The sequence below is a fragment of the Danio rerio genome, chromosome 20 (genome assembly GCF_052040795.2).
Source record: "Danio rerio strain M-AB ecotype USA chromosome 20, GRCz13ab, whole genome shotgun sequence".
NCBI lineage: Eukaryota > Metazoa > Chordata > Actinopteri > Cypriniformes > Danionidae > Danio > Danio rerio.
Window position 1 is genome coordinate 57879645 of NC_141040.1, and position 23067 is coordinate 57902711.

At 37.6% G+C, this 23067-nt stretch overlaps 1 protein-coding gene and 2 long non-coding RNA genes across 26 annotated transcripts in view; 2 read left to right on the forward strand and 1 right to left on the reverse strand.

Annotated features, from left to right (window-relative positions):
- The window catches only part of LOC147839505 (uncharacterized), a 109741-nt gene extending 87787 nt beyond the window's left edge, over window positions 1-21954 (reverse strand). The window contains exon 1 of the long non-coding RNA XR_015519125.2: window positions 21644-21954. This is a non-coding gene — a long non-coding RNA (uncharacterized LOC147839505). The remainder of the gene's footprint in view (window positions 1-21643) is intronic.
- LOC147839507 (uncharacterized) overlaps window positions 1-23067 on the forward strand; it is a 519823-nt gene that overhangs the window by 49170 nt on the left and 447586 nt on the right. The gene's annotated exons all lie outside the window — the stretch shown is intronic.
- bub1ba (BUB1 mitotic checkpoint serine/threonine kinase Ba) overlaps window positions 1-23067 on the forward strand; it is a 42597-nt gene that overhangs the window by 13590 nt on the left and 5940 nt on the right. Inside the window, exons 6-16 of one of the 24 annotated variants that reach the window (XR_015518937.1) lie at window positions 1520-1557; window positions 1694-1769; window positions 2873-2910; window positions 3039-3114; window positions 6902-6939; window positions 7071-7152; window positions 7397-7484; window positions 8798-9039; window positions 13120-13241; window positions 17436-18077; window positions 20454-20993. Coding sequence is in view for 23 of the 24 variants with exons in the window: in XM_087298775.1 (XP_087154901.1) it covers window positions 1520-1557; window positions 1694-1769; window positions 2873-2910; window positions 3039-3114; window positions 6902-6939; window positions 7071-7152; window positions 7397-7484; window positions 8798-9039; window positions 13120-13241; window positions 17436-17567; window positions 20905-20993 (1021 nt within the window). In the remaining variant the exon portion in view is untranslated. Of the gene's footprint in view, window positions 1-1519; window positions 1558-1693; window positions 1770-2872; window positions 2911-3038; window positions 3115-6901; window positions 6940-7070; window positions 7153-7396; window positions 7485-8797; window positions 9067-9150; window positions 9279-13119; window positions 13242-17435; window positions 18078-20453; window positions 20994-23067 lie in introns of those variants that run through there. The other 23 variants (XM_087298775.1, XM_087298778.1, XM_087298777.1 and 20 more) reach the window with 23 other exon arrangements.

Genomic DNA, 23067 nt, shown 5'->3' on the forward strand with positions numbered 1-23067 from the left:
TACCAAAATCGACATCTTTAGATGTTATTATTATTAATTATGTGTATGTCTGTTTAAAGACGCACCCAAAAGCCAGATCCGTTTGGGAAACAGCGTCTGTTTATCACTATTGAGCGCGTTAGCTGACAGACATGCACTATTATATGACTGTTTTGAGGATTGTATAGGATGGGCGACAGCACCTGTAATCAAAAGGAAATGTAATCGCGCCGTTTTTAATATTTATATATAAATGTTTTCATGTTTTCATTCCTAAACAAAGCGAAAACACAGAACAGACCCGTGTTTAGAGCAAGGGGCGACCCCTGGTGGTTCGGTGGTATGGGCTGCGTAAAGGGAGGCTCGACTGTTCAGAGAAAGACTGAAAATACGGGAAAATACCTTTACGAGATGAAAACGGGATAGAACTGTAAAATACGTCAGAATCCAGGGAAAAACGGGAGGGTTGACAGGTATGGTTTAACCATAATTTGTCATTAAACAAACCTACTGTGAGCTCTGGGGGTTTTCAGCTGATGTTTAAAAGGCGTTTTAAAGCTTTATTATTACAGCTATTGAGGATTACAACCAGAAAATAACCCATGAGGCTGTGCAATTTGAACAATTTTCATAAGGCATCCGAAATCTTATAAAGCAATATCTGTCTTACACTTTACAGCTGCACAGTATATCGTTTCAACATTGATATTGCAATGTTTACATCTGCAGTAGTCACATAGCTGGATCTGCATCGTCAAATCGAGATTACAGTTGAAATGAGTTTGTAAAACTATTATGTTTAGGGATGTGTCGAAAAACTCTGCTCTCCGTTAAACAGAAATTGGGGGAAAAAATATTCAGGAGGGCGAGTAAAACTGAGTTCAACTGTATATCGAAAATCAGAAATGATATCAGCACAAAACACACTCTGTAAATTAGTGTTGACTTTTCATTATATTGTGCATGCATATTTTGCTGTGATAAAGAGCTGGATTAAGGGGGGAAAAGGTTGATTTATTTAGATCAGGGGTGCCCAATCCTGTTCCTGGAGATCTACTTTCCTGTACAGTTTAGCTCCTACCCTGATCAAACCCACCTGAACCAATTAATTAGGACCTGAAATCCGTTTGATAATTACAGACAGGGGTGTTTGATAAGGGTTGCAACTGAAATCTGCAGAAGGGTAGATCTCCAGGAACAGGATTGGCCACCCCGGATTTAGATGTTTTTCACTCTTTTGTGATTCAGTAGCAGATTGGTGATTTGGTTTATGAACGAATCATTTGAGTCAATTGATTCATTGATTCATTCATACCTGCAGCCACTTCTCTTATTTCCAAATGAATCACCCGTTTTGAACAAATCATTTGAATAAAACTGATTATTTGGTGTCATGTTTATGTATTGCACGCCTTAACCAGGAAAGAGACCAGCACAGAAATGTTAATTATTGTTTTCATTTATGCATGCTTTGCAAAGATCAGTGATTAAGATATTTCATTTGTTTTATTGATGTTGCTTTTTCCTCTGTGTGATTCAGTAGCAGTTCAGTGAGTCGAGAGGATGATATGAATCAAAGTGAGTTTCTGCAAGTGATTCTTTTGTTTAATATACATTTTCACATTATTTTGATTAGTGCAGCTGCTGCTGTTTGATATTAGGCAATAAAAGCAGAGATGCTCATGAATATGATGACTGATTGTGTGTTTTTAAGGTGGAAGTGACGCAAAACTGCAGAGAACAGCAAAACCTTTCACCATTCATGATGAGAGTACACAGACGAACAAAATGTAAGACTGATTTTCTTTGTTAATTCTTTTTGATAGTGTTTTCATTCATTCTTTATCATTAGTTAATCAATTTTTTTGTCTCACAGGTTTTATATTTTTTTATTTTTTTTATTATTATTATTATTTATTTTTTATGTTTATTTATTTATTTATATTTTTTATTTATTTATTTAAGTATTTATTTATAATTATAATTATTATTATTTATTTTTTATATTTTTTATTTAATTATTTACTTATTTATTTTTTATTTTTTTAATTAATTAATTAATTTATTTATTTATTTATTTTTAATTAATTAATTTATTTATTTATTTTTTCGGTTTCACCAATGATAATAGTTCAAACAAAGCCTAAGCACAATATTTGTGCATCAACATTGTTTCTGAACTTATCATTTGAGGCAAATGATTCATTGATTTGCTTATTTTCAAATGAATCACCTGTATTGAACAAATCATTTGAGTAAAACTGTTTTTTCACCACCTAATGGGAGTTTTTGGTGCCATTATCACGTTTTACATGCCTTAATCAGGCAAAATACGAGCACCATTGTTTTAAATTAGTGTTGTTTTTTTCATTGTGCTGTTATTGTGTATGCATGTAGTCAAGGATTGGTTTAAAATATTTATATTTATTTGTTTTATTGATGTTGTTTGTGTAAATCAGTAGCAGTTCAGTAAGCTTAGAGGACAATATTAATCAAAGTGATTACTTTCATCACTGTTTATTGTGTCACTCACTTTCCAGAGTTTATATTTGTTTATTTATTCAGTTTTACCAATGATAATAGTCCAAACAAGGCCTGAGCAGAATATTTCCCCATCTATTTCTGAACAAATCATTTGAGTCACCTGCAGTCACTTGTTTTATTTTCAAATGAATCACCTGTTTTGAACAAATCATTTGAGTTGAACAGATTTTTCACCACCTAGTGGCAGTTTTTGGTGTCATGTTTGTTTTACATGCGTTAACCAGGCAAGATACCAGCACTACTTTTTAAAATAATTATTATTGTGTATGCATATAATCAGAGATTGGTTTAATATATTTATTATTTAATTTGTTTTATTAATTGTTGTTTATTTTCTGATGTGATTCAGTAGCAGTTCGGTGAGTCGAGAGGACGAAATAAATCAAAGTGAGTTTCTGCAAGTGATTCACTTGTATAATATGCATTTTCACATTATTTTGATTAGTGCAGCTGCTGATATTGCTCAGTGGTGAAATAAAAGCACAGATGCTCATGAATATGATGATTGGTTCCAGGTGGAAGTGACGCAAAACTGCAGAAAACAGCAAAAACTTTCACCATTTATGATGAAAATTCACAGACAAACAAAATGTAAGAACCATTTTTATTAATTGGTTACATTTTTAATGCATTTATTGATTCATTATTTCATCATTTCTTATTGAATGTCACTAACTTAAAGAAAACAACAACAACAAAAGCACATTTTCACAGTCCAAACGTACTAAAATTATACTAAACAAAATATGCAGCCTTGAACTGATGAAAGCAAAAAATTAAATCCTGATTTTTATATATATATATATATTTATAAAGTAATATCACACATGCGAGAGTTAAATTTTTTCTAAATTGGAATATTTATTTTATACAACAGTTCATTCAAAGTTTGGACACAATAGCCCCTTTCACACAGTGATACCGGTAAATATCTGGAAAATTTACGGAACGACTTTACCGGTATATTAAAAAAAAGCGCTGTTCACACAGGCGAGGACGTTACGGAATTCTTCCAGAAAAGAGCATTCACACATCTATTCCAAAATACTGGTAAATTCTGACATCATTAACCACAAATGAGCTGTAAACGGCTGTGCTTGTGTTTGTAAACATTTGACTACATCACAAACTCTGTGGATGATCAGTATTGTGAACAACTTCGCTGAAAACATATGGAGGATCACTTTCGCATGTCGAGATGTTCATAATATGTGCGTGAGCTGCCACTCACAGGCTGTTTCACAGGCACACGCAAAGCTTGAAGGTAAACAAACAACGGCTTATCATAAGCATCTTATCGATGATTATTTACATAGTTAGCATTAAGATGAACATATAAACGTTATCTGCCTAATTTCTAGCAGCTAAATGCGTCTGGGAAAATATTCAAAGGCTTTTATTCTCATAAACCGCGCGGACGTGATCGTGTCTGACTGTTCTGATTGGCTAAAGCAGACGTCTCATGTCAGCACGTTTTAGACGTGCACGCACTCTTTCCGGCAATCTTCCTTTTGCATTCACACAGCGCAGCATTCCGGCAAATTACCGGTAATGTTACAACTTCTCTTTCAGGAAAATAGCCAGAACGAATTTACCGGCATTTTCTAAAAGGTTCTGTTCACACATACAACTCTGTATGTGTGAAAGGGGCTAATATTGTGTTTTTAAAATAGTTGAAACAAAACTTGAGCAGATTGAATTTCCCTGATTGAATCTGTTTCTGAACAAATCGTTTGACTTTTCCCCACCTTTTTTGTGAATCATTTATGTATTACATGCCTTAAATGCGCTGTATGTAAGTGTTTGACTCTTTTAGAGCATATAAAACATCATATGTGTGCAGATATTTCAGAAACATGCGCAGTAAACATTCTTGTTTGTCTGAGAAACAATGCTGAGGTCAGATATTCTGCTTTGAACATGTGCGTTACGTGCTGGAACGGCTGTCTCTGTTTTAGTCTCTTTAACCTGCCCATTGCCAGTTTAGCCAATAATATTCCAGCCCCTTGGGTTGCCTTGGTGGAAAACAGAGTATTTCATTCAGTCAGGAAGGCTCTCAAAGTGTGCGTCCGTGAATGAAATGCGACCTCCGGTGGACAGTCGCAGACTCCAAAATGAGACTCAGATTCAGAGTTCCACATGAGGTTAATAATTAGCAAATAATATAAATATTCTGAACTTAAACATTAGGTGAGCAGGTTACATTGTAACCCAGTGCCCTTACAACATGCTACATGACAAGATACGCAGTGATTAGCAATTTGGCTGTTTGCACCAGACGAAGCATGACAGAAGTGTAAATACAGCCATTCACAAGCACAGAACAGTGCACTCACTGCACTCCAATAGTGTTTATAATCTAAGGAATGCATATTAAAGCTCTTTAACATGATTAAATGCAGATGCTAAATCACTGATATGTAATAATAATAATAAATTTTATTTGTAATGTGCTTTTCTCACACTCAAAATACTAAAACAATACAAGCAAAACAGCACAACAATAAAAGATGCAACAAAACAATAAAAATATAGACCATAGGATAAAAAAGTTCAACAAAATAATCATCCTAAATTAAAAGCAATGCTAAAAAGGTGAGTCTTAAGAAGTTTTTTAAAACAATCCAGAGAGGCAGCATTCCTAAAGCTGATAGGGAGTTCATTCCAGAGCTTAGGCGCCCTGTGTAAAAAAGCCCCTGGTCCCACCCCTGGTCTTGAGTTTACACCGTGGTTGATGCAAAGTAAGCCCCGATGCAGAACGAAGACTGCGGGCTGGGGTGGTGAGGGTCACCAGGTCGCAGATGTAACTGGGTGCCAATCCATGCACTACTTTGAAAGTTAAAATCAAGGTCTTAAAATCAATCCGTGAAACCAATTCGTGTGTTGGTTTGCGCTCAGTCACAGTTCTAAAGTTCAGTTTCAGACGGTTTATTTTATTCTCCAGATCTGAAGTGAACTTTCTGCTGCTGCTTTCAGTAGTACGGCAATAAATGTCATGTAAAACAGCTTTCAGACTCGCATTATTAGCATTTAAAGGGCCATGACACCCCCCACTTTCGGTCAAAGTCTACTTTAGAATTTTTTCAAAAGATGCATGATTAATGGGCGTGGAGCTCCGCGAGCATCGGGCAGGAGTGGGTGTGGCCAGCAGTGGAGAACGTGAGCGAACGAAGCTAGCTCACAAAATGAGACAAACCGTGAGGAGACGCATGAGTTTATAGTTTACAAAGTTAAAATGCAAAGAAATAAATAGTGATTTAATGCCCTGCTACATTTGTTATTCGTAATTTCATATACACATAACCACAATTTATATCATTATAAAGATAAGTGTGTTCATGTAAACCGTATTAATGGGGACTTCTCCCTCAATCCCCGTATCCAGCAGACTCAGTGCAGCAGGTCTCCTGACCTGTCTATTTTAACCATTAACCCTGCTGGTAATCTGGAGGATTTAGGCAAACACAGCAGCACAGTGATGTGTCTGAATGTGAATGAACTCCTGATGAAAGACAGCGTCCGCCATTCTCTAATTCTCGTGCTGCTCTCCCAACAAAAATGCTAGCAGCACACACACAGCTTTGCTGTATGATCGGCCCTGACAAGATCGCGGGGGAAAGCAACAAACGGCGTGAATCATGGAAACAAACGCATATGAGCCTTCATGAACGGCTAAATACTGTGTGCCGTGCTGTGGGTCCGTGACGTGTCTCACAGCTCGGGCTTGACTCTGGCAGGTCTGGCAGGTCTCATGAATAATTAAGCAGCCGGCTCTTCTCATAGGATAAGAAAACTCCGCTATGAATAATAATGAGAAACCGACGCGTCATCATTGCACTTGCAGTTCTGCGCTACGTCGCCGATTTTGATCCCGCCCCAAAAATCATTTTAAACCCGGAAGCTGAAATGAGCTGACAAAAGCTCAAAATTATCCAGTTTTCCCCACAATTAAAGCTGACAGGTGCTGACATTGTCTTAACTGATGCTCAACACACACAAATCTGTTAATATAAAAAAAAAAGTTATCCAGGGTGTCCTGATCCTTTAACACTGAATAAAGCACATGAGCTGTACCTGAGCTGATCACTGTCAGTTTACTGTTGTTCAGCTGTGAGAAATAGAAGCCGTTTCAAAAATATAAATTTCCGGTGTTTGTTAGGACAAAAGCTCTTTTATTATGGAAAATATTGCTTCTATTGCGTGCCATTGCTTTTATTTAGAGTGCAACTTAATTGAACCTTTTCACACACAGCAATATATAGCTGAATAATTGTTCATTTGCATGCCTTTTTTCTATAATCAGGGATTGGATTAAGATATTTGCATTTAATTTGTTTTATTGATGTGCATGTGTGTGCGTGTGTGTGTGTGATTTTAGTAGCACTTCAGTGAGTCGAGAAGACGATATGAATCAAAGTGAGTTCTGGATTTATTTTCTCATGCATTTTTACGTTATCTTCATTAGTCATCTGCTAATATTGCACTGTAGTTCTTACAGGGATGTAATAAAAAGCACAGATGCTCATAATTGATTATTGTGTTTCCAGGTGGAAGTGATGCAAAACTGCAGAAAACAGGAACAGGAAAGCCTTTCACCATGTTTGAGGATAATGCACAGACAAGCAAAACGTAAGAACACTCAGCTGACTTTTGATTTCTTCTTTCTGCGTTTTAGTTTTTAATTTTAGTTTTCTTTCCTGTTATTATTGTGTCATTTATTTTATTTGTTTCTGTGGTTCTTTTATTTCTTCATCTGTCATTTTTATTTTCATTCTTTGTATTTTTCCTTTTATCCTTAATATTTTTTTCTTCCATTGTGTATTTCTTTTTATTAAAATTATTAAATGTGTCTTTTTTTTTTTCTCCATTTCAGGTCCTCTTCTACAAACCGTAAATCTCTAACGCTGCCCACATTGAGTCTGAAAGCCCCGAAGTCTAAAGCAGAGCTGGTCACAGACAAAGTGAGATCTTTGTTTCTTCAGGACTCAATCTCAGTTAGACATATGCAAAGTTAGGGATGAAGTAGATTCCAGAGCTCGTAATAAGAAGAATAAAGCCCATCAGATTTATCTGTAGCTGTTGTATTAGACTGAAGGCTTTATTTTGAGAAAACAACAATCCTGGATGTACTTTACTCCGCTTTTTACATGGCTACAGGCCACAAAACATAAAAATTACACACACATTTTTCTGAAACGAAATTGTTTATTAATTTAATAATTAAATGCAAATCTGACTAAATCTAAGACCGCTGGTGGGGTATACACTAACCTGTGCATTATTCAGACACAAGATGGCAGCAAATAGTCAAACACAACAGAAACTAAAACAGCTGATGGAGTATACACTAACCTGTGCATTATTCAGACACAAGATGGCAGCAAATAGTCAAACACAACAGAAACTAAAACAGCTGAAGGAGTATACACTAACCTGCGCATTATTCAGACACTTGATGGCACCAAACACTCATAGGCAAGACAAGGCAAGTTTATTTATATAGCACATTTCATACACAATGGCAATTCAAAGTGCTTTACATAAACAAGAATAAAAGAAACAAGTAAAATAAAAATAAAAACAAATAATAAAAATGCGTAAAAACAAAACAAAACATAAAAACAGGTAAAATGTGATATAAAAGAATGAAGAAGAAGAGAAAAACATGATAGTGCAATCTAGTGCAATCTATCACATAAACACTATCACATAAACACATAAACACAAAGCTGACAGTAACTAAAACAGCTGACGGAGTATACACTAACCTGCACTTTATTCAGACACAAGAGGGAGATAAATAGTCAAACACCATAGAAACTAAAACAGCTGATGGAGTATACACTAACCTGCACTTTATTCAGACACAAGAGGGAGATAAATAGTCAAACACCACAGAAACTAAAACAGCTGATGGAGTATACACTAACCTGCACTTTATTCAGACACAAAAGGGAGATAAATAGTCAAACACCACAGAAACTAAAACAGCTGATGGAGTATACACTAACCTGCACTTTATTCAGACACAAGATGGCGCCAAACACTCATAAACACAAAGCTAACAGAAACTAAAACAGCTTATGGAGTATACACTAACTTGTGCATTATTCAGACACTAGATGGCGCCAAATAGTCAAACACAACAGAAACTAAAACAGCTGAATGGAGCAGTCTAACCTACATCTAAGTTAAGTAATATTATTATGTAACTGGTGTCACCTGTAATGCATTACCCTAACACTGGTTATAATGGTGTTGTGTTTGTTTGCAGGACGCCTCCATCTCTCGCTCAGAGGAAGCCATCATTAATGGTCACAGGAATAAGACTCTGTGCCGCAGTCCAAATGACACGTGTGAATTTGCTCGCGCAGCTCAGCTCGCGTCCAGTCCGTTTGCAGGAGTCGACAGGCAGAAAACACCAGAAACGGGGCTGATGGAGAATCTGAGCCCAGCAGATCCTGAAAGCACTAAAGCTGCAAACATTAATGAAACGCCAGAGGAGAAAAAGCTCAGGTACTTCAGTCTGACTGATCTGTAGATGTGTTTCCATCTAAAAATGCGAATTAAATTTATCAGCAAATATCACATAAAAGATTTGTGAATAAAGCATTCACAACCATAAAGCATTCTGCTACCACTAGGGGGCCCCACAACCCGAGCCGTTGCCTTGGTGAAAATTTTTTATTTGCATATTACAAATTATCCTTATTAACAGTGCTTTAATACTTAAATATTTATACATTTTCACTGACAATAAATAAAAAAAAAATGTCAATTTTTTTTTAAAGTTGAAATTGTTTTCGTGTGAAGGTCATGTGATCAACAGGAAGCTCGCAGCATCTCATTTTTTATATTCTGTGTTCTCGTGGTAGAGTTTGTTTCTCCAAGGTAACCTGCAAGACTGACCGGTTACCTCAAGAACTTGAATCCGTGGACGGACATGGCCACCATGGCCTTTGCTTCATTGCAGGCCCCATTTATATTCCTGATTTATTTTGGAAATTGGTCTTCGAAAATTAAGCAAAACTAACGTTGTCCTTCAGGCATAGAAAAACTGAGGGGAAAATGACGAGAAAAGACGAGCCCAAAATATGTTTTTAGCATTGCTTTTAAAGGTGCAGTAGGTGATCTGCCAAAATGCTAATCTGATAGCATATTAGCTTTGGACGGCAGGGAGGGACAGTGTTTCAAAGTTACGCCTCTTACAATCTCGTGCGCGCTCACCACAACACAACAGCAGACAACACAGTTCATTCGCAAGTTAGAAGTGTATGTAGTGGTTGGCCGGGCGTCGTGCGGGAATTTCACTTATATCTAAGCCACACTTACATGCTATTTCAGACTAAATATTCAGAGTAGCGCTAAACAATATCGGGAGCGCGTCAAAGGCTATCTTGGTTCAGAAATGACCCAATGTGAATATAAAAGTGACTTCAGCTCAGCAAGCAGGAATAGCGCTATTTACTGATGTTTTGTTGTTAAACTGAATGTAAATCTACATCATCGATGCTGTAAAAGCTCCCTTATGAAACTAAAAATAGTCACATCTAGCTTCCACCGGGAGACAACACGTCTGTGCATAGAACCCATTCACAACACAATACACTCTACATCAGCTCTGTGTGACTAATATAGTTTTAAAACAGAACATTACCTGTCTAACAGAAATACTTCAGCCATGGTGTGGTATCATCCTTCCTCCAGCGTGCAAAAGTTACTCCAATACTGATTCAGGAGTTTAAAAAGTTTCAATTCAGCATTTGATTTTGCCGCAAATGACAGTCTCGCGTGCACATGTCACTCATCTAGGCGTGCACGCTGACAGACATGCACACGCACCTTTAAGTGCTAATGATGATGTTATAGACAATGTTAATCTCATAGAACATTTATCAAAAATAATAATCGTTGTCTACTTATAGGAAATATTTTATTTTGTCCTGGTTTTACAGACCAGTTTATTTAGTCTAAAATGCATTTTATTGAAATGCATTACCGAAGTGTCTTTCACTGACATATTTTGCACACTGGTAATATTTTTTCCTAGCACATGTTTATTAAAGTGATGTCCTAATTTAATTTATCATGGTTTAAATATAAGCTCTGGACCCTGCATCTCAAATGTAAAGAACAGGGAAGGAGACTGAAGGGAATAATAAAGTTTGTTTGGGGTATTAACATTAACCCAGAGATTATTGCTTCTCATTTTCTTATGTTTTTTAAATTAACATTTTTCATATTGACTTTATATTATTTGTTTATTGATTTGATCATTTATGGATCAATCTTTGCATTAAAGGTGCAGTAGGCGATCTGCCAAATTGCTAACCACTTAGCATATTATCTTTTGACGGCGGGGAGGGACTGTGATTTAAAGCCACACCCCCTGAAATCGTCACAACAGCAGACAGACAACCCACTAGTTCATGTCATTCGCCAGTTAGTTAGTATTTAGCCAGCGGCGTGCAGGAATTACATTTATTACTAAGCCACACTTACATGCTATTTCAGAGCGAATATTCAGAGTAGCGGTAAACAGTAGAGGAAGGCTGTCATTGATCATAAATGACCCAATGTAAATATAAAAGCAGCTTCAGCTCAGTAAAGCAGGTTAGGCGGAATAGCGCTATTTACTGATGTTTTGTTGTTGAACTAAATATAAATCTACATTATCAATGCTGTAAAAGGACCTTATGAAACTGAAAATAATCACATCAATCTTTCACCGGGAGATTTCAGTGGCTGAACAACACGTCTGTGCAGATAAGTCATTCATAACAACACAATCTACATCAGCTTATTGATTCAATATTGATTCAGGTTTTTAAGGTCTCTTGGTCTGTCTCGTGATCAGGCGGCCGCTTATGCAGACGGGCACGCACGAATGGCGGATCTGCGTGAGCATATGCGCAGTAGTCTGAGGGTGCTTTCACACCTACACTTTTGTTTCAGAACGTGTCTCGTTTGCCCAGTTAGCGCGGTTCGTTTGGCATATGTGAACAGGGCAATCGCGCTCTGTTCCGCGCCAAAGTAATCGCTCCGAGATCGCTTGAATGAGGTGGTCTCGACTCGATTGAAACGAACCCTGGAGCGGTTCGATTGCAGTGAGAAAGCGATCCGATCCGAGCGCGGTTATATCACAGTGTTTTATGGATATGTAATAGGCTTACGACTATATGAAGAGAGAATTATGAGTAGGGCGGGAAGTTTCGCGAGTCTCCGGATGCTCGCAAACGAGTGATGATCTCCCGGTAATCTCGCGTCTTTCTCCCAGTCCTCAAATAGGCATCGTCGCGCACCCTTCTCACCCCTCCCCACCGTGTCTCTCCTCAGACACGTCACGCGCGCGCACCCTGTCAATCACCACCAAACCACCACCTCTCCTGACAGCTGAGCGGGACGCTGCAAAATAAACCCTGACACTCTGACCAATGTGAGGAGAGTTTACTCGCACGTGACTTGTTTTAGCTCTTTTGGTCCGATTAGAAACTTTGCAGTGTGAAAGCGAACCGCTCCAAGAGCAAAGAGCAACAATGTAACAATTGTAATCTCTGTTTCGGAACAACTGAATCGATTCACAGGTGTGAAAGCAGCCTGAATCTACATTTGCTGACAGACAGTCTAAGCTGCTTATCGGAATTATGGGAGATGTCGGTCAGACAATATTTAATTGGATGAACATTTTTTAGTTTTATGCTTTACCCAGAATATAAAAATACATATAAACACATTTAGATCATTTACTGTAATCATTACTATTGGACTGTGAAGAGACTTTCAACCAGCACAACAACACATGTTTCTGAAGACAATCACCTACTGCACCTTTAATATTAACTGTTTTGTTGTTTTTAGTGAGTTCAAAATGTTTATTTTATTATTAAGTGATGCATTTGGCTAATTATTGTTCATTTTCATTCAATTCAGGGTTTTTGCTTTTGGATTTTATAAAAAATAAAAGAAATAAAAACTCAACCTAGAAACCTTTATAGAATCTTTAATCTATTTGCTGTATTAATATTATATTATATTATATTATATTATATTATAATGTTTTAAACACTCCATGAGGACACAAAGAAGGAATCACTAGTCCCTTTATTAAAGATTGTTTAATTCTTCATTTTTGAAGCTGCTAGTTGACATAAACAGTGCTGTTTTAAAATATCCAGGTCATTCTAACATAGAAGAAATCAGGCTATACTTTTCTGTTTCTTTGATTGTGTTTAATAAGCAATAAAATCATTGTGGGCTGGTTTGCAATGGCAATACTCCACTATTTAGAGCAAGGTAGGGCCCCAAAATGATTCAGCTTAGGGCACCCAAATGTACAGGGCCGGCCCTGATGATATGTGCATTTATTTTCAAGTCCTAAAAAAGTGGTGTACTCTCATTGTAAACATGTGTCTGGTTGTTAGACGCTTTCTAAAATGTTTGAGTTTTTATGTTTATTTGTCATTTAATTCAGCTCAAGACTTTGACTCTGTGTGAACTAGAGTCAAATACTTCATGTTTCATTCAGTACATTATAACACATGTTATGGAAAGCCTTGTTCTTAAATCTCATGTGTGTTTTGTGTGTGTATACTGTAGTCCTATCCTGGAGATCAGTCAGGAGTGGGGCGGCTCTACATTTTGTCAGGATCCCACGAAACGCTTGAATGATGCAGAGAGCAGCCGATCTGCGGAGAGACCAGAGACTGAGCTGGAGAACGGTGGGAAATATACATCACTGATCATTCACTCTGTCTGCCGAACTGGACATGTGTGATTTTGATACTAAATGACTAATAAAAAAAGATATTAAAAAATTAATTAAATTAATTAAAAAATTAATTAAATTAATTAAAAATAATATTTATAGGTTTATATTTAATATTTTAAGGGGTGGTCCACTATGATATCATATTTTAAACTTTAGTTGATGTGTAATGTAGCTGTGTGAACATAAACAGCATCTCTGAATGTCAAATGCTCAAAGTTCAATGCAAAGGGAGACCTTGGTTTTTACAGAGTTACCTTAGCAAAGCCTACAATGAACGAATTTTGGGGACTACAAAAAATAAGAGGTCGCTGTGAACTCTGAGCCATGCCCTGTAAGTGTTTTTATTTGTTAATATTGATCATCACATGTACAGTGTCTAGCCTTAACGGTATGTTGTATCAAAGATGTAAACTACGGGAAATGATGTTCGCCACCGCCAACAATTTAGCTACAAATCCATATTTATCAGTCAAACTGCTGTAAACACAGACACGCACAGAATATGCGTCTCTCTCTGTGTGAGACGGCAGTTTGACTATCGGCAGCTTTTCCATGCGTTTTACATCTCAGACAATGAAGTCGCAAAAGATATGTGGATGATTCATATTACTTACACAGGCATATTCCGGATATGCGTGAAAGACGTTACGCATTGAGTTATAAAAATACAGCAATGCTCTCTTATCTGGAGTGTAGCACCAAAAAAAATCAATCAAGGCTCACACAGGTCTCATCCCACATCTTGTGCTTTATTCTGTCAGCAGCGTCACCACAGAAAATAACTTAATCCGACCATGAGAGAAATAGAAAAATAAATATCGGTCCCGCGCACATGCGCTTCTCGTGTTACAGATAGTTCATAGTATAAACACACACACACACACACAATGGCACACAAACTCTTAAAGGAGCCGCATCCCATTTTCACTCGTTACCAGAGATGTATAGTAACGAAGTAGAACTACTTCACTACTGTACTTAAGTACTAAAAGGCAGTATCTGTACTTTACTGGAGTATTATTTTTTTCTCCTACTTCCACTTTTACTTAAGTACATATTTTTCATGAGTTTAATACTTTTACTCCGATAGATTTTTTATGTGCTGCATCGTTACTCGTTACTAGGGGTGTCAAAATGATTGATATCAGTTCAGTAATAGGTCATACCCGGTGATTACGTGATGACGTCATTTATCTCCTATGCGCGATGTCGCAATACTATGGCGAATGACGGAGGCGCGAGGGCGAGGCGGCACAGCATATCAGCCGCTAGTTTACTATTAGGGAGAAATGTTGTAAAACTTCACCTCTGCCTATCTCTCGCTCTCTCACTTTGGACATTTGACCCGCGGGCCAGTTTGTAAGGTAACTTTTCCTCTCTTCTTAGCTGTTAAAGCTGTGGATCCAGACATAAGCGTGCCTCATGTGCAATTAAGGTTTCTCCACTGTGTCTATTACCTGTGATAACCGCGTATTCTTCCCGCCATGGGTGAACAGCGCTTATATTTCTAAAGCCCTTTCTGTTGAGGATAATAACCAATCAAGGCCGTGTAAGACCCGCTGTCAGCGCTCAATAAGCAGGCGGGATAATATTGACATGAGTTTATTAGCTGTAAATGCTTGTACTGTCTTCTGTGCATGAGTTTTGTTTGATACATCCAGAAAGTGTGTTTTCTTTGAGCAGGTCAAATTAAGGGCACAGTTCGTATATCTGACTTCTGTATTAAAGGACAAAATTTTATTACAAAAAACCCTTTAACTGTCACACCAAGACAAAAGCAATAGAAATTTTTTGATTTTCATTTCTTAACTCCTAATGTCGCTAGTTAACACAATCAGTGCATTTTTATTCAACACATCACATTATTTCTAAAATTAGCCTCTACCAAATGGTTGAGATGTTGGTTTATGGTAAAAGTACCAGAATTAATAAATATACAACAGAAAATATGAACTGTAAGACCAATTTCATTAAAAATGTGATAAAAATAAATAACAATTATTACTAAATCATAGCCATAAGCCATAAAATATTTCAGATTTTCATTTAACACAGTAATATACACATTTTCCTGTTTTTTTTTTTTTTTTACAATAAAATCAAATGAATTAGTGAAGCAGGATTTAGTTTGCTTGTTTAGTTTAGTTTCACGAGTGCTTCCAGAAGACAGAACTCCTGTTTATTGTGGTATTAACCAATCAAACTTCAAAACTCCCAAAGTTTGAGTGTGTCTTTGTGTGTGTGTGAGTGAGAGTGAATAATGTGTGAGTAAGAGAAAACAACAGTGTGATTGTACCTGTGTGTGCATCTGTGTGTGTGTGTAAGAGAGAGTGTAAAAACAATTGCAACCTATGAAATGTCCCCACAATTCACAAAAATGTGTGTGAGAGAGAGAGAGATAGAGAGAGAACTGTGTGTGTGAGAGTGTATGAATGTGTGAGAGTGGGGAGAGAGTGTACATTTAGGTGTGTGCAGGGCAGTGTGTGTGTGTGTGTGAGAGAGAGAGAGAGAGAGAGAGTATGTATGTGAGTGAACATGCTGAATTATCTCATCAGTGAAGGCATTTTCTGGTAAAAGGGCCTGACGATGTGAGCTCTTGTACCATAGAAACTATTTACAGAGAAAAACAGTATCATAAGCCATGTTTCTTTTCGTTCTGCTTAATCAAGTACCCCAAAAAAGATATTTAAAATAAACAAAACAATTAGTGTATTTTGACTGCTTTCTTTAATAACTACATTACACAATACTTGTACTTTTACTTTCAGTACTTGAGTAGTAAATTTTGAAATAAACTACTTGCAATACTTAAGTACAAAAAATGTTGAATACTTTTGTACTTCCACTTAAGTATGGTGCTTAAAGAGCACTTCTACTTCTACTCAAGTCAATTTTTGATAAAGCACTTGTACTTTTACTTAAGTATGGGTCTCTAGTACTTTATACATCTCTGCTCGTTACAGACACGTGTTGACTGACTGTTTACACAAGACGCGCATGCTTGTACGTGCGTGACGTGGAGCCGATCCGCGAATTGCAGCACATTATGACGATGACCAATCAGAGTCACTTGAGGGCGGGCCTTTCAGAGGAACTAGGAAATAGATCAGTTTTTTATCATGTTAGCTGGGTAGCTGTGTATAATCAAAGTGAGATATATGAAAAAATAACGCGATTTCCTTCAAGTGAAAGCACGCATTTCTTTGCATCTTATTAACACAACCAAGCCTTAAAATTACTATCTGGACCAGCCCTTTAATATTTAGTTATTTATGTAAAAAAAATCAACTGTGCTAGTTAATACACTCAAATCAACAGTTTGTTTTGGTAATCTTAAAACACAATCTGACCTTCTGCTTTGAAATGGCAGTCGTTCTTTCATTGGCTGAAATATTCTTAGCCACGCCCCTCCAATAATTAGATTGCTGAGAGGCAGGGCTAAAAGAAAACCCCCACTCAATATTGAGTTTCAGTCAGAAATACATCATCATACTGAAGTAAAGGTCTGCAGCAGCTTCAGTTTCACGAAGACTTGGAGACCACATGCAAAACTACACATTTTTGGATTTTGTGTTTTGTCTGCACAATTTCTATTATTAAAATTTCCAAAAACACTAGAAAAGTGTTCTATGTTTTGCTGACCATCATTATTACAAATATTTCAAGGAATGTTCAGATGCACAGAAATACTTAGATTTAAACATGACCTATTCTGCCCCTTTTTTACAGGATGTAAAATGAATCGTGTTTGTGTGTGCGTGCGTGTGTGTGGAGTTTCAGCTCAAAATAGCACACAGATATTGTTTCTAACTCTCAGAAGCTGACCCTTTTAGGTTTTGATCTTAATTGTGGCTGTCGCTTTAAATTCAAATGAGCTCTTTTCAGAAGAGGGCGGAGCTGCAAAAGCCTGTGTGTCAGCATAGTGGCAGATTCAAAAACAAGACTAAAGTCCTATTATACTATTAATTAATATGCTAATGAGGCAGGGATTGTCTCTGATGGGCGGGGCTTTTTTAAAAATGTAATATAAAATACAAATATTATTTTATTCAATATTTTATTATATTATATTGTACAAAAAGTTGACAGCAGGATAAATAATGTTATCTTGTTGTATTTTCAACGTGTGTTTGTGTTTTCTCAGTCAGTAAATGGCAGGATGTCTGCAGTCTGCATGTGAGATCCAGGATCTTCGACCAATCAGATGTGACGTCCTTGCCCAACTTCCACAGGAAAGCTGGACTTCTGCCTGACACCAGCGATGATCTGCATCTCGGTATCCAGAAAACTCCTGCACACATTCAATTCAATCAATGTTTATTTCTATAGAGCTTTTACTATGTAGATTGTGTCAAAGCAGCTGAACACAGAAACATATTTAAATTTAATTACATTTCAGACTTATGGATTCAAGGCCTGGAAATTACTTAAAAACAAACTTAGCTTCTTGAAAGTGCTTCAATTAAGTATTAAAAACAGTAAATGTGTTTATGTTGGCATTTCAACAACTGCACTGTGCTGCGGTCACATACACAACAAAACAAATGGAGAAATTATTCATTAAAAAATGTTTCAATACAATGACAAATAATGCATACTTTATCAATAATTATGAGTGTGTTTGGATATTACCAGTATTGAATTCAACACATTTTATTAAAGTTCTTTCTGGACAAAATTACTCTGACATTTTTAACATGACTATTAGGTGTAAGGGAAATGTTATGTAGGGAGGCACGGTGGCTCAGTGGTTGGCACAGTGGACTCACAACGAGAAGCCCCAGAAGCCCCAAATATTTTGGTTATATCCAAACAAGGAAAACAGATAAAGTGTTTATTAACGGCACAATTGAATGACACCTGTTTTGTGTGATATAGAGTGACATCGCGGCTCCCAAAGTGTTTTGATTAGGCAATATCTAAACAATACAAACAGATAAAGTGTTTATTTTAATGGCATAAACCGGCACAAATCCAGCACTAACGAAAGAAACCAGTTTTGCGCGATTTAGAGAAAATGGGGTGGAGAGTGACGTCACGGATCCCGAAATATTTTGATTATATCTAAACAAAGAAAATAGATAAAGTGTTTATTTTAACGGCACAAACCAGCACAAATCCAGCACTAACGAAACAAACCAGTTTTGCGCGATTTAGAAAAAGAAAGTCACCTGTTTTGTGCATTTTAGAGGAAATAATGGGGCGCTGAGTGACGTCGCGGCTCCCGAAATGTTTTGATTAGGCAATATCTAATCAATAAACTCAGATAAAGTGTTTATTTTAACATTTCTGTCTATAATGGATTATGGTGATCATCTTTATATGCACGCAGCCGCTACCCTATTAAGAAAATTAGATTCTGTTTATCATGCAGCAATACGCTTTGGCACAGGTGCAGACTCACGGATGCATCACTGTATTTTGTACGATTTCTTAGACTGGTTATCTTTATATCAAAGGAGAAAATTACATCTGTACTTATTTATTTTAAAGGCTATTTTAAGTAAATTACCATCCTATATTTTTAATTTAACATTTCACACCAACAACCAACACACTGGATCTGGTTGATGTATTCGTCTAACAGTTCCAAGGGTACTATCAGAACTTGGCAAACGTGCTTTTTCCGTTTACGCTCCCAGGGCTTGGAATGACCTGCAAAATCAGCTCAATCTTGACACTCTTCCGACTCTGAGTACTTTTAAACATCTTTTATACAACATTTTAAAGGACACCTGCAATTGTTTTTTATGAGCTGAAGTTTTTAAGAATGGTGATTTTGTAATTTTGTGGTATTGTTTGTGATTTTTATATGAAACTTTATGTGCTGGCTGCCATCTTGACCAGGTCTCACTGGAAGAAGAGACAGTACTATCTCAATGTGATCTCCTGGCTAAATAAAGGAAATAATAATAATAATAATAATAATTAACGGCACAAATCCAGCACTAATGGATGACACCTGTTTTGTGCGATTTAGACAACCTGGGGTGGAGAGTGACGTCACGGCTCCCGAAATATTTTGATTAGGCAATATCTAAACAATAAAAATAGGTAAAGTGTTTATTTTAACGCCACAAACCAGCACAAATCGAGCACAAACAAATGAGACCAGTTTGATGTGATTTAGACAACCTGGGGTGGAGAATGACCTCACGGCTCCCGAAATATTTTGATTATATCTAAACAACGAAAATAGATAAAGTGTTTATTTTAACGGCACAAATCCAGCACTAACGAAAGAAACCAGTTTTGCGCGATTTAGAGAAAATGGGATGGAGAGTGACGTCACGGCTCCCGAAATATTTTGATTACATCTAAACAACGAAAATAGATAAAGTGTTTATTTTAACGGCACAAACCAGCAGAAATCCAGCACTAACGAAAGAAACCAGTTTTGCGCGATTTAGAGAAAATGGGGTTGAGAGTGACGTCACGGCTCCCGAAATATTTTGATTACATCTAAACAACGAAAATAGATAAAGTGTTTATTTTAACGGCACAAACCAGCAGAAATCCAGCACTAATGAAAGAAACCAGTTTTGCGCGATTTAGAGAAAATGGGGTGGAGAGTGACGTCACGGCTCCCGAAATATTTTGATTACATCTAAACAACGAAAATAGATAAAGTGTTTATTTTACGGCACAAACCAGCAGAAATCCAGCACTAACGAAAGAAACCAGTTTTGCGCGATTTAGAGAAAATGGGGTGGAGAGTGACGTCACGGCTCCCGAAATATTTTGATTACATCTAAACAACGAAAATAGATAAAGTGTTTATTTTAACGGCACAAACCAGCAGAAATCCAGCACTAACGAAAGAAACCAGTTTTGTGCGATTTAGAGAAAATGGGATGGAGAGTGACGTCACGGCTCCCGAAATATTTAGCTTATATCTAAAAGAGCAAAACAGATACCGTGTTCGTTTTAACGGCACAATCCAGCACAAATCCAGCCCAAACGACCTGTGCTGTTTTGAAGTCATTTGTGCAACATGGAGTGGAAAGTGACGTCACACGGTCAAAAAAATAATGCTTAATATCTCAGACCCCAAACCAGCACAAACGTTCGTTTCTGCGGCACAAACCAGCACAAACGTAGCACAAACGAATGGCATAGTTTTGGGGATTATTTGTTTTTATGGGGTGCCAACTTCACGGAGGTGTCAGTTGGCATTTCTGTGTGGAGTTTGCATGTTCTCCACCTGGAGGAAACCCATGCCAACATGGGCTCCGGTTTCCCCGATAGTCCAAACACATGCGCTATAGGGGAATTGATTAACTGAATTGGTCATAGTGATCAACTAAAGTGGTCATAGTGTATGAACGTGCATGGGTGTTTCCCAGTACTTGGTTGCTGCTGGAAGAGCATCCACTGCATAAAACATATGCTGGATAAGTTGGCAGTTCATTCTGCTTTGAAATAGAGACTAAGCTGAAGGTAAATGGCTGAATGTTATGTATAATAAGAACTTTCATGGCTCTACATATGCTGGGGTATGAATTACCTTGATTTAAAATAAACGGTGCTTGAAAAGTCCTTAAAACTGGTGTCGATGAATGTGTGGATTTATAAATGCATTTGATTTGATTTGATACACTGGTTTTCTGCAGATGGAGAGCAGCTGTTTTACTGTAGTAAACTGGGATCAGTGAAGGACTTCAGCCTGTACTCATCTGGAACTGCTGCTGTCCTGCTGAAGGTCTGTTTTAAGGGTTTGTTCACTCTAAAATTTTAGTTAGAGTTAAGTTAGTCACCCTCAGGCCATTGGAAATGTAGGTAACGTGGCTCCTGGTGTGCCCTGGAATAGATATTGTTCAGTAATTTCCATTGTTTATGAAGGGTGTTGTCACGACCCGGCTCAAAGGCAATGGCAAAATTAAAGGGAAGACATACACTGGATGGTTTGTTACCAAAAAGTATTTATTTAAACATTAAAGAATAATTAAGTGCTCATTTTAGGTAAGCCAAATCAAAGATTAACCAAAGCTGAAAAGAAACAAAACAAAACAAACAGGAGCAAAAGCACGGCCTTTCACAAGCCAACACTGCTGGCTTTTTGTAGAGGGGAACACAGGTGTTCCCAATTGAGCAGATGAGTCTCTGTCCTTCCCGCTTTCGGCCGATCAGTGGGTTGGTCAAAGAGACTCGTCACAGTGTCGATCGAAATTTATGCTCAGTTTCGATTATCAAATCAAAAAATAGAATCGTCGATGCTGCCACGCCCCCATGTCACGTCAGCTTGGCTTGCCAAGCGGGAAAAAAAACGTTTGTTGAACTGCAGACACAGGAGACCCGTCGACAGAGCTTAAAGGGCCATGAAACCCCCTCGTTTCAGCAGGGTGTTTCCACACCTCTACTTTGGAAAAAGTCAGAAAAGTGAGCGTGTCCAGCTCTGTTTAGGGGGGAGTGTCGGAGGAAGAAAAGCGGCTTGGTATGGGAGTGTCTATTTGGGCGCGCTGAATTTCAGAGTCAAAACACACACCCACAGCGGACAATGTGACTGTGTTTACATGGACATCTGTAGTCGAATTATTTGCCGAATTATTAAATGGTGGACTTTAACTGCAGTTTGGCTCTTTCATTCAGGGAATTCATTCATGTCCCTCCCGACAAACGTGATATTTGATTCGAGGCGCTGCTCTAAGCGTGTATTTTTATGCAATGTTTGATACCGCACGGTGAATGAGAGAAAAAAAAACTCAGCATTTCCCGGAAACTTACATGCACACGACAGGTAGTGTCAGAAAGTGTGTTATTCCGGTCACAAAATCCTACACGAGGTTATAGTTTGGTTGTAACTGTTAGTGCTAACTTGTTTACACTCAATAGTTTGTTTGATACGAATAAAATACGAACTGAATAAACAAAGAGCACTGCTCACTTACCAAATCTGTAGAGACAGGACAATCACCAGCAACTAGAGCTGCGTCTTTATTTAGAGGAGACTACAAGCAAATCCGGATCTCAGCGTTAGCAGATCAGAACAGCTCTCAGGTAAACAATAATCCTCCTTAGACACGTAAGTTATTGTTGTCGAGCGTCGCGTACACTGTTAATCCACACGTGAGTCTGAGCTCTCACAGAGAGAAAATGAAAACAAAACTTCACTGCAGCAAACTATAAAAGCAACACTTCACACTTGTTTTGCCAACACAACGTGGCGTCTCTGTCGTCTAAGCACTGTGACAGTAATGAATATTAATGAAGTTGCACAATAGAGCGCGCTGATTGGTTTGAACCAAGCTTTACTCATGCATTAATGCAGCACACTGTAAGACGTAATAAGACACACTCTGGCACAGACGTCCAGTCTGCACGCTGGAAAACACTCTATTATGTCATGACCGTGACGCAGCTTCAAAAATTCGTTTCAAACCGGAAGTACGAATTTGCTTGAAATAACGCAAAAACAACCAATTTACACTTTTTAGTGAAATATAGGTGTCCTAATAGTGTTTTTAGCAGTGTGGGACACATATACCACTGTCAACAGCTCAACACATGTGTTTTGGTGTTTCGTGACCCTTTAATCCCTCTCCTCTTTCAATGAAGTCGCCGGTGTAGAAGTATTTTAGATTTCCAGAGAGTTATGTTGACAACACAGTTTGCAAGCTCTGCTATGTACGTATTAGGGTTGGGACCACACACACTCATTCACACACAGACACACACACAGACGCACACACAGTCATGCGCTCGAGACAGCAGGTCCAGGCAGTCAGCGGATCAGTAGACTGCTTCAATCTTTCACTTTCACACTTGTACACATCAAT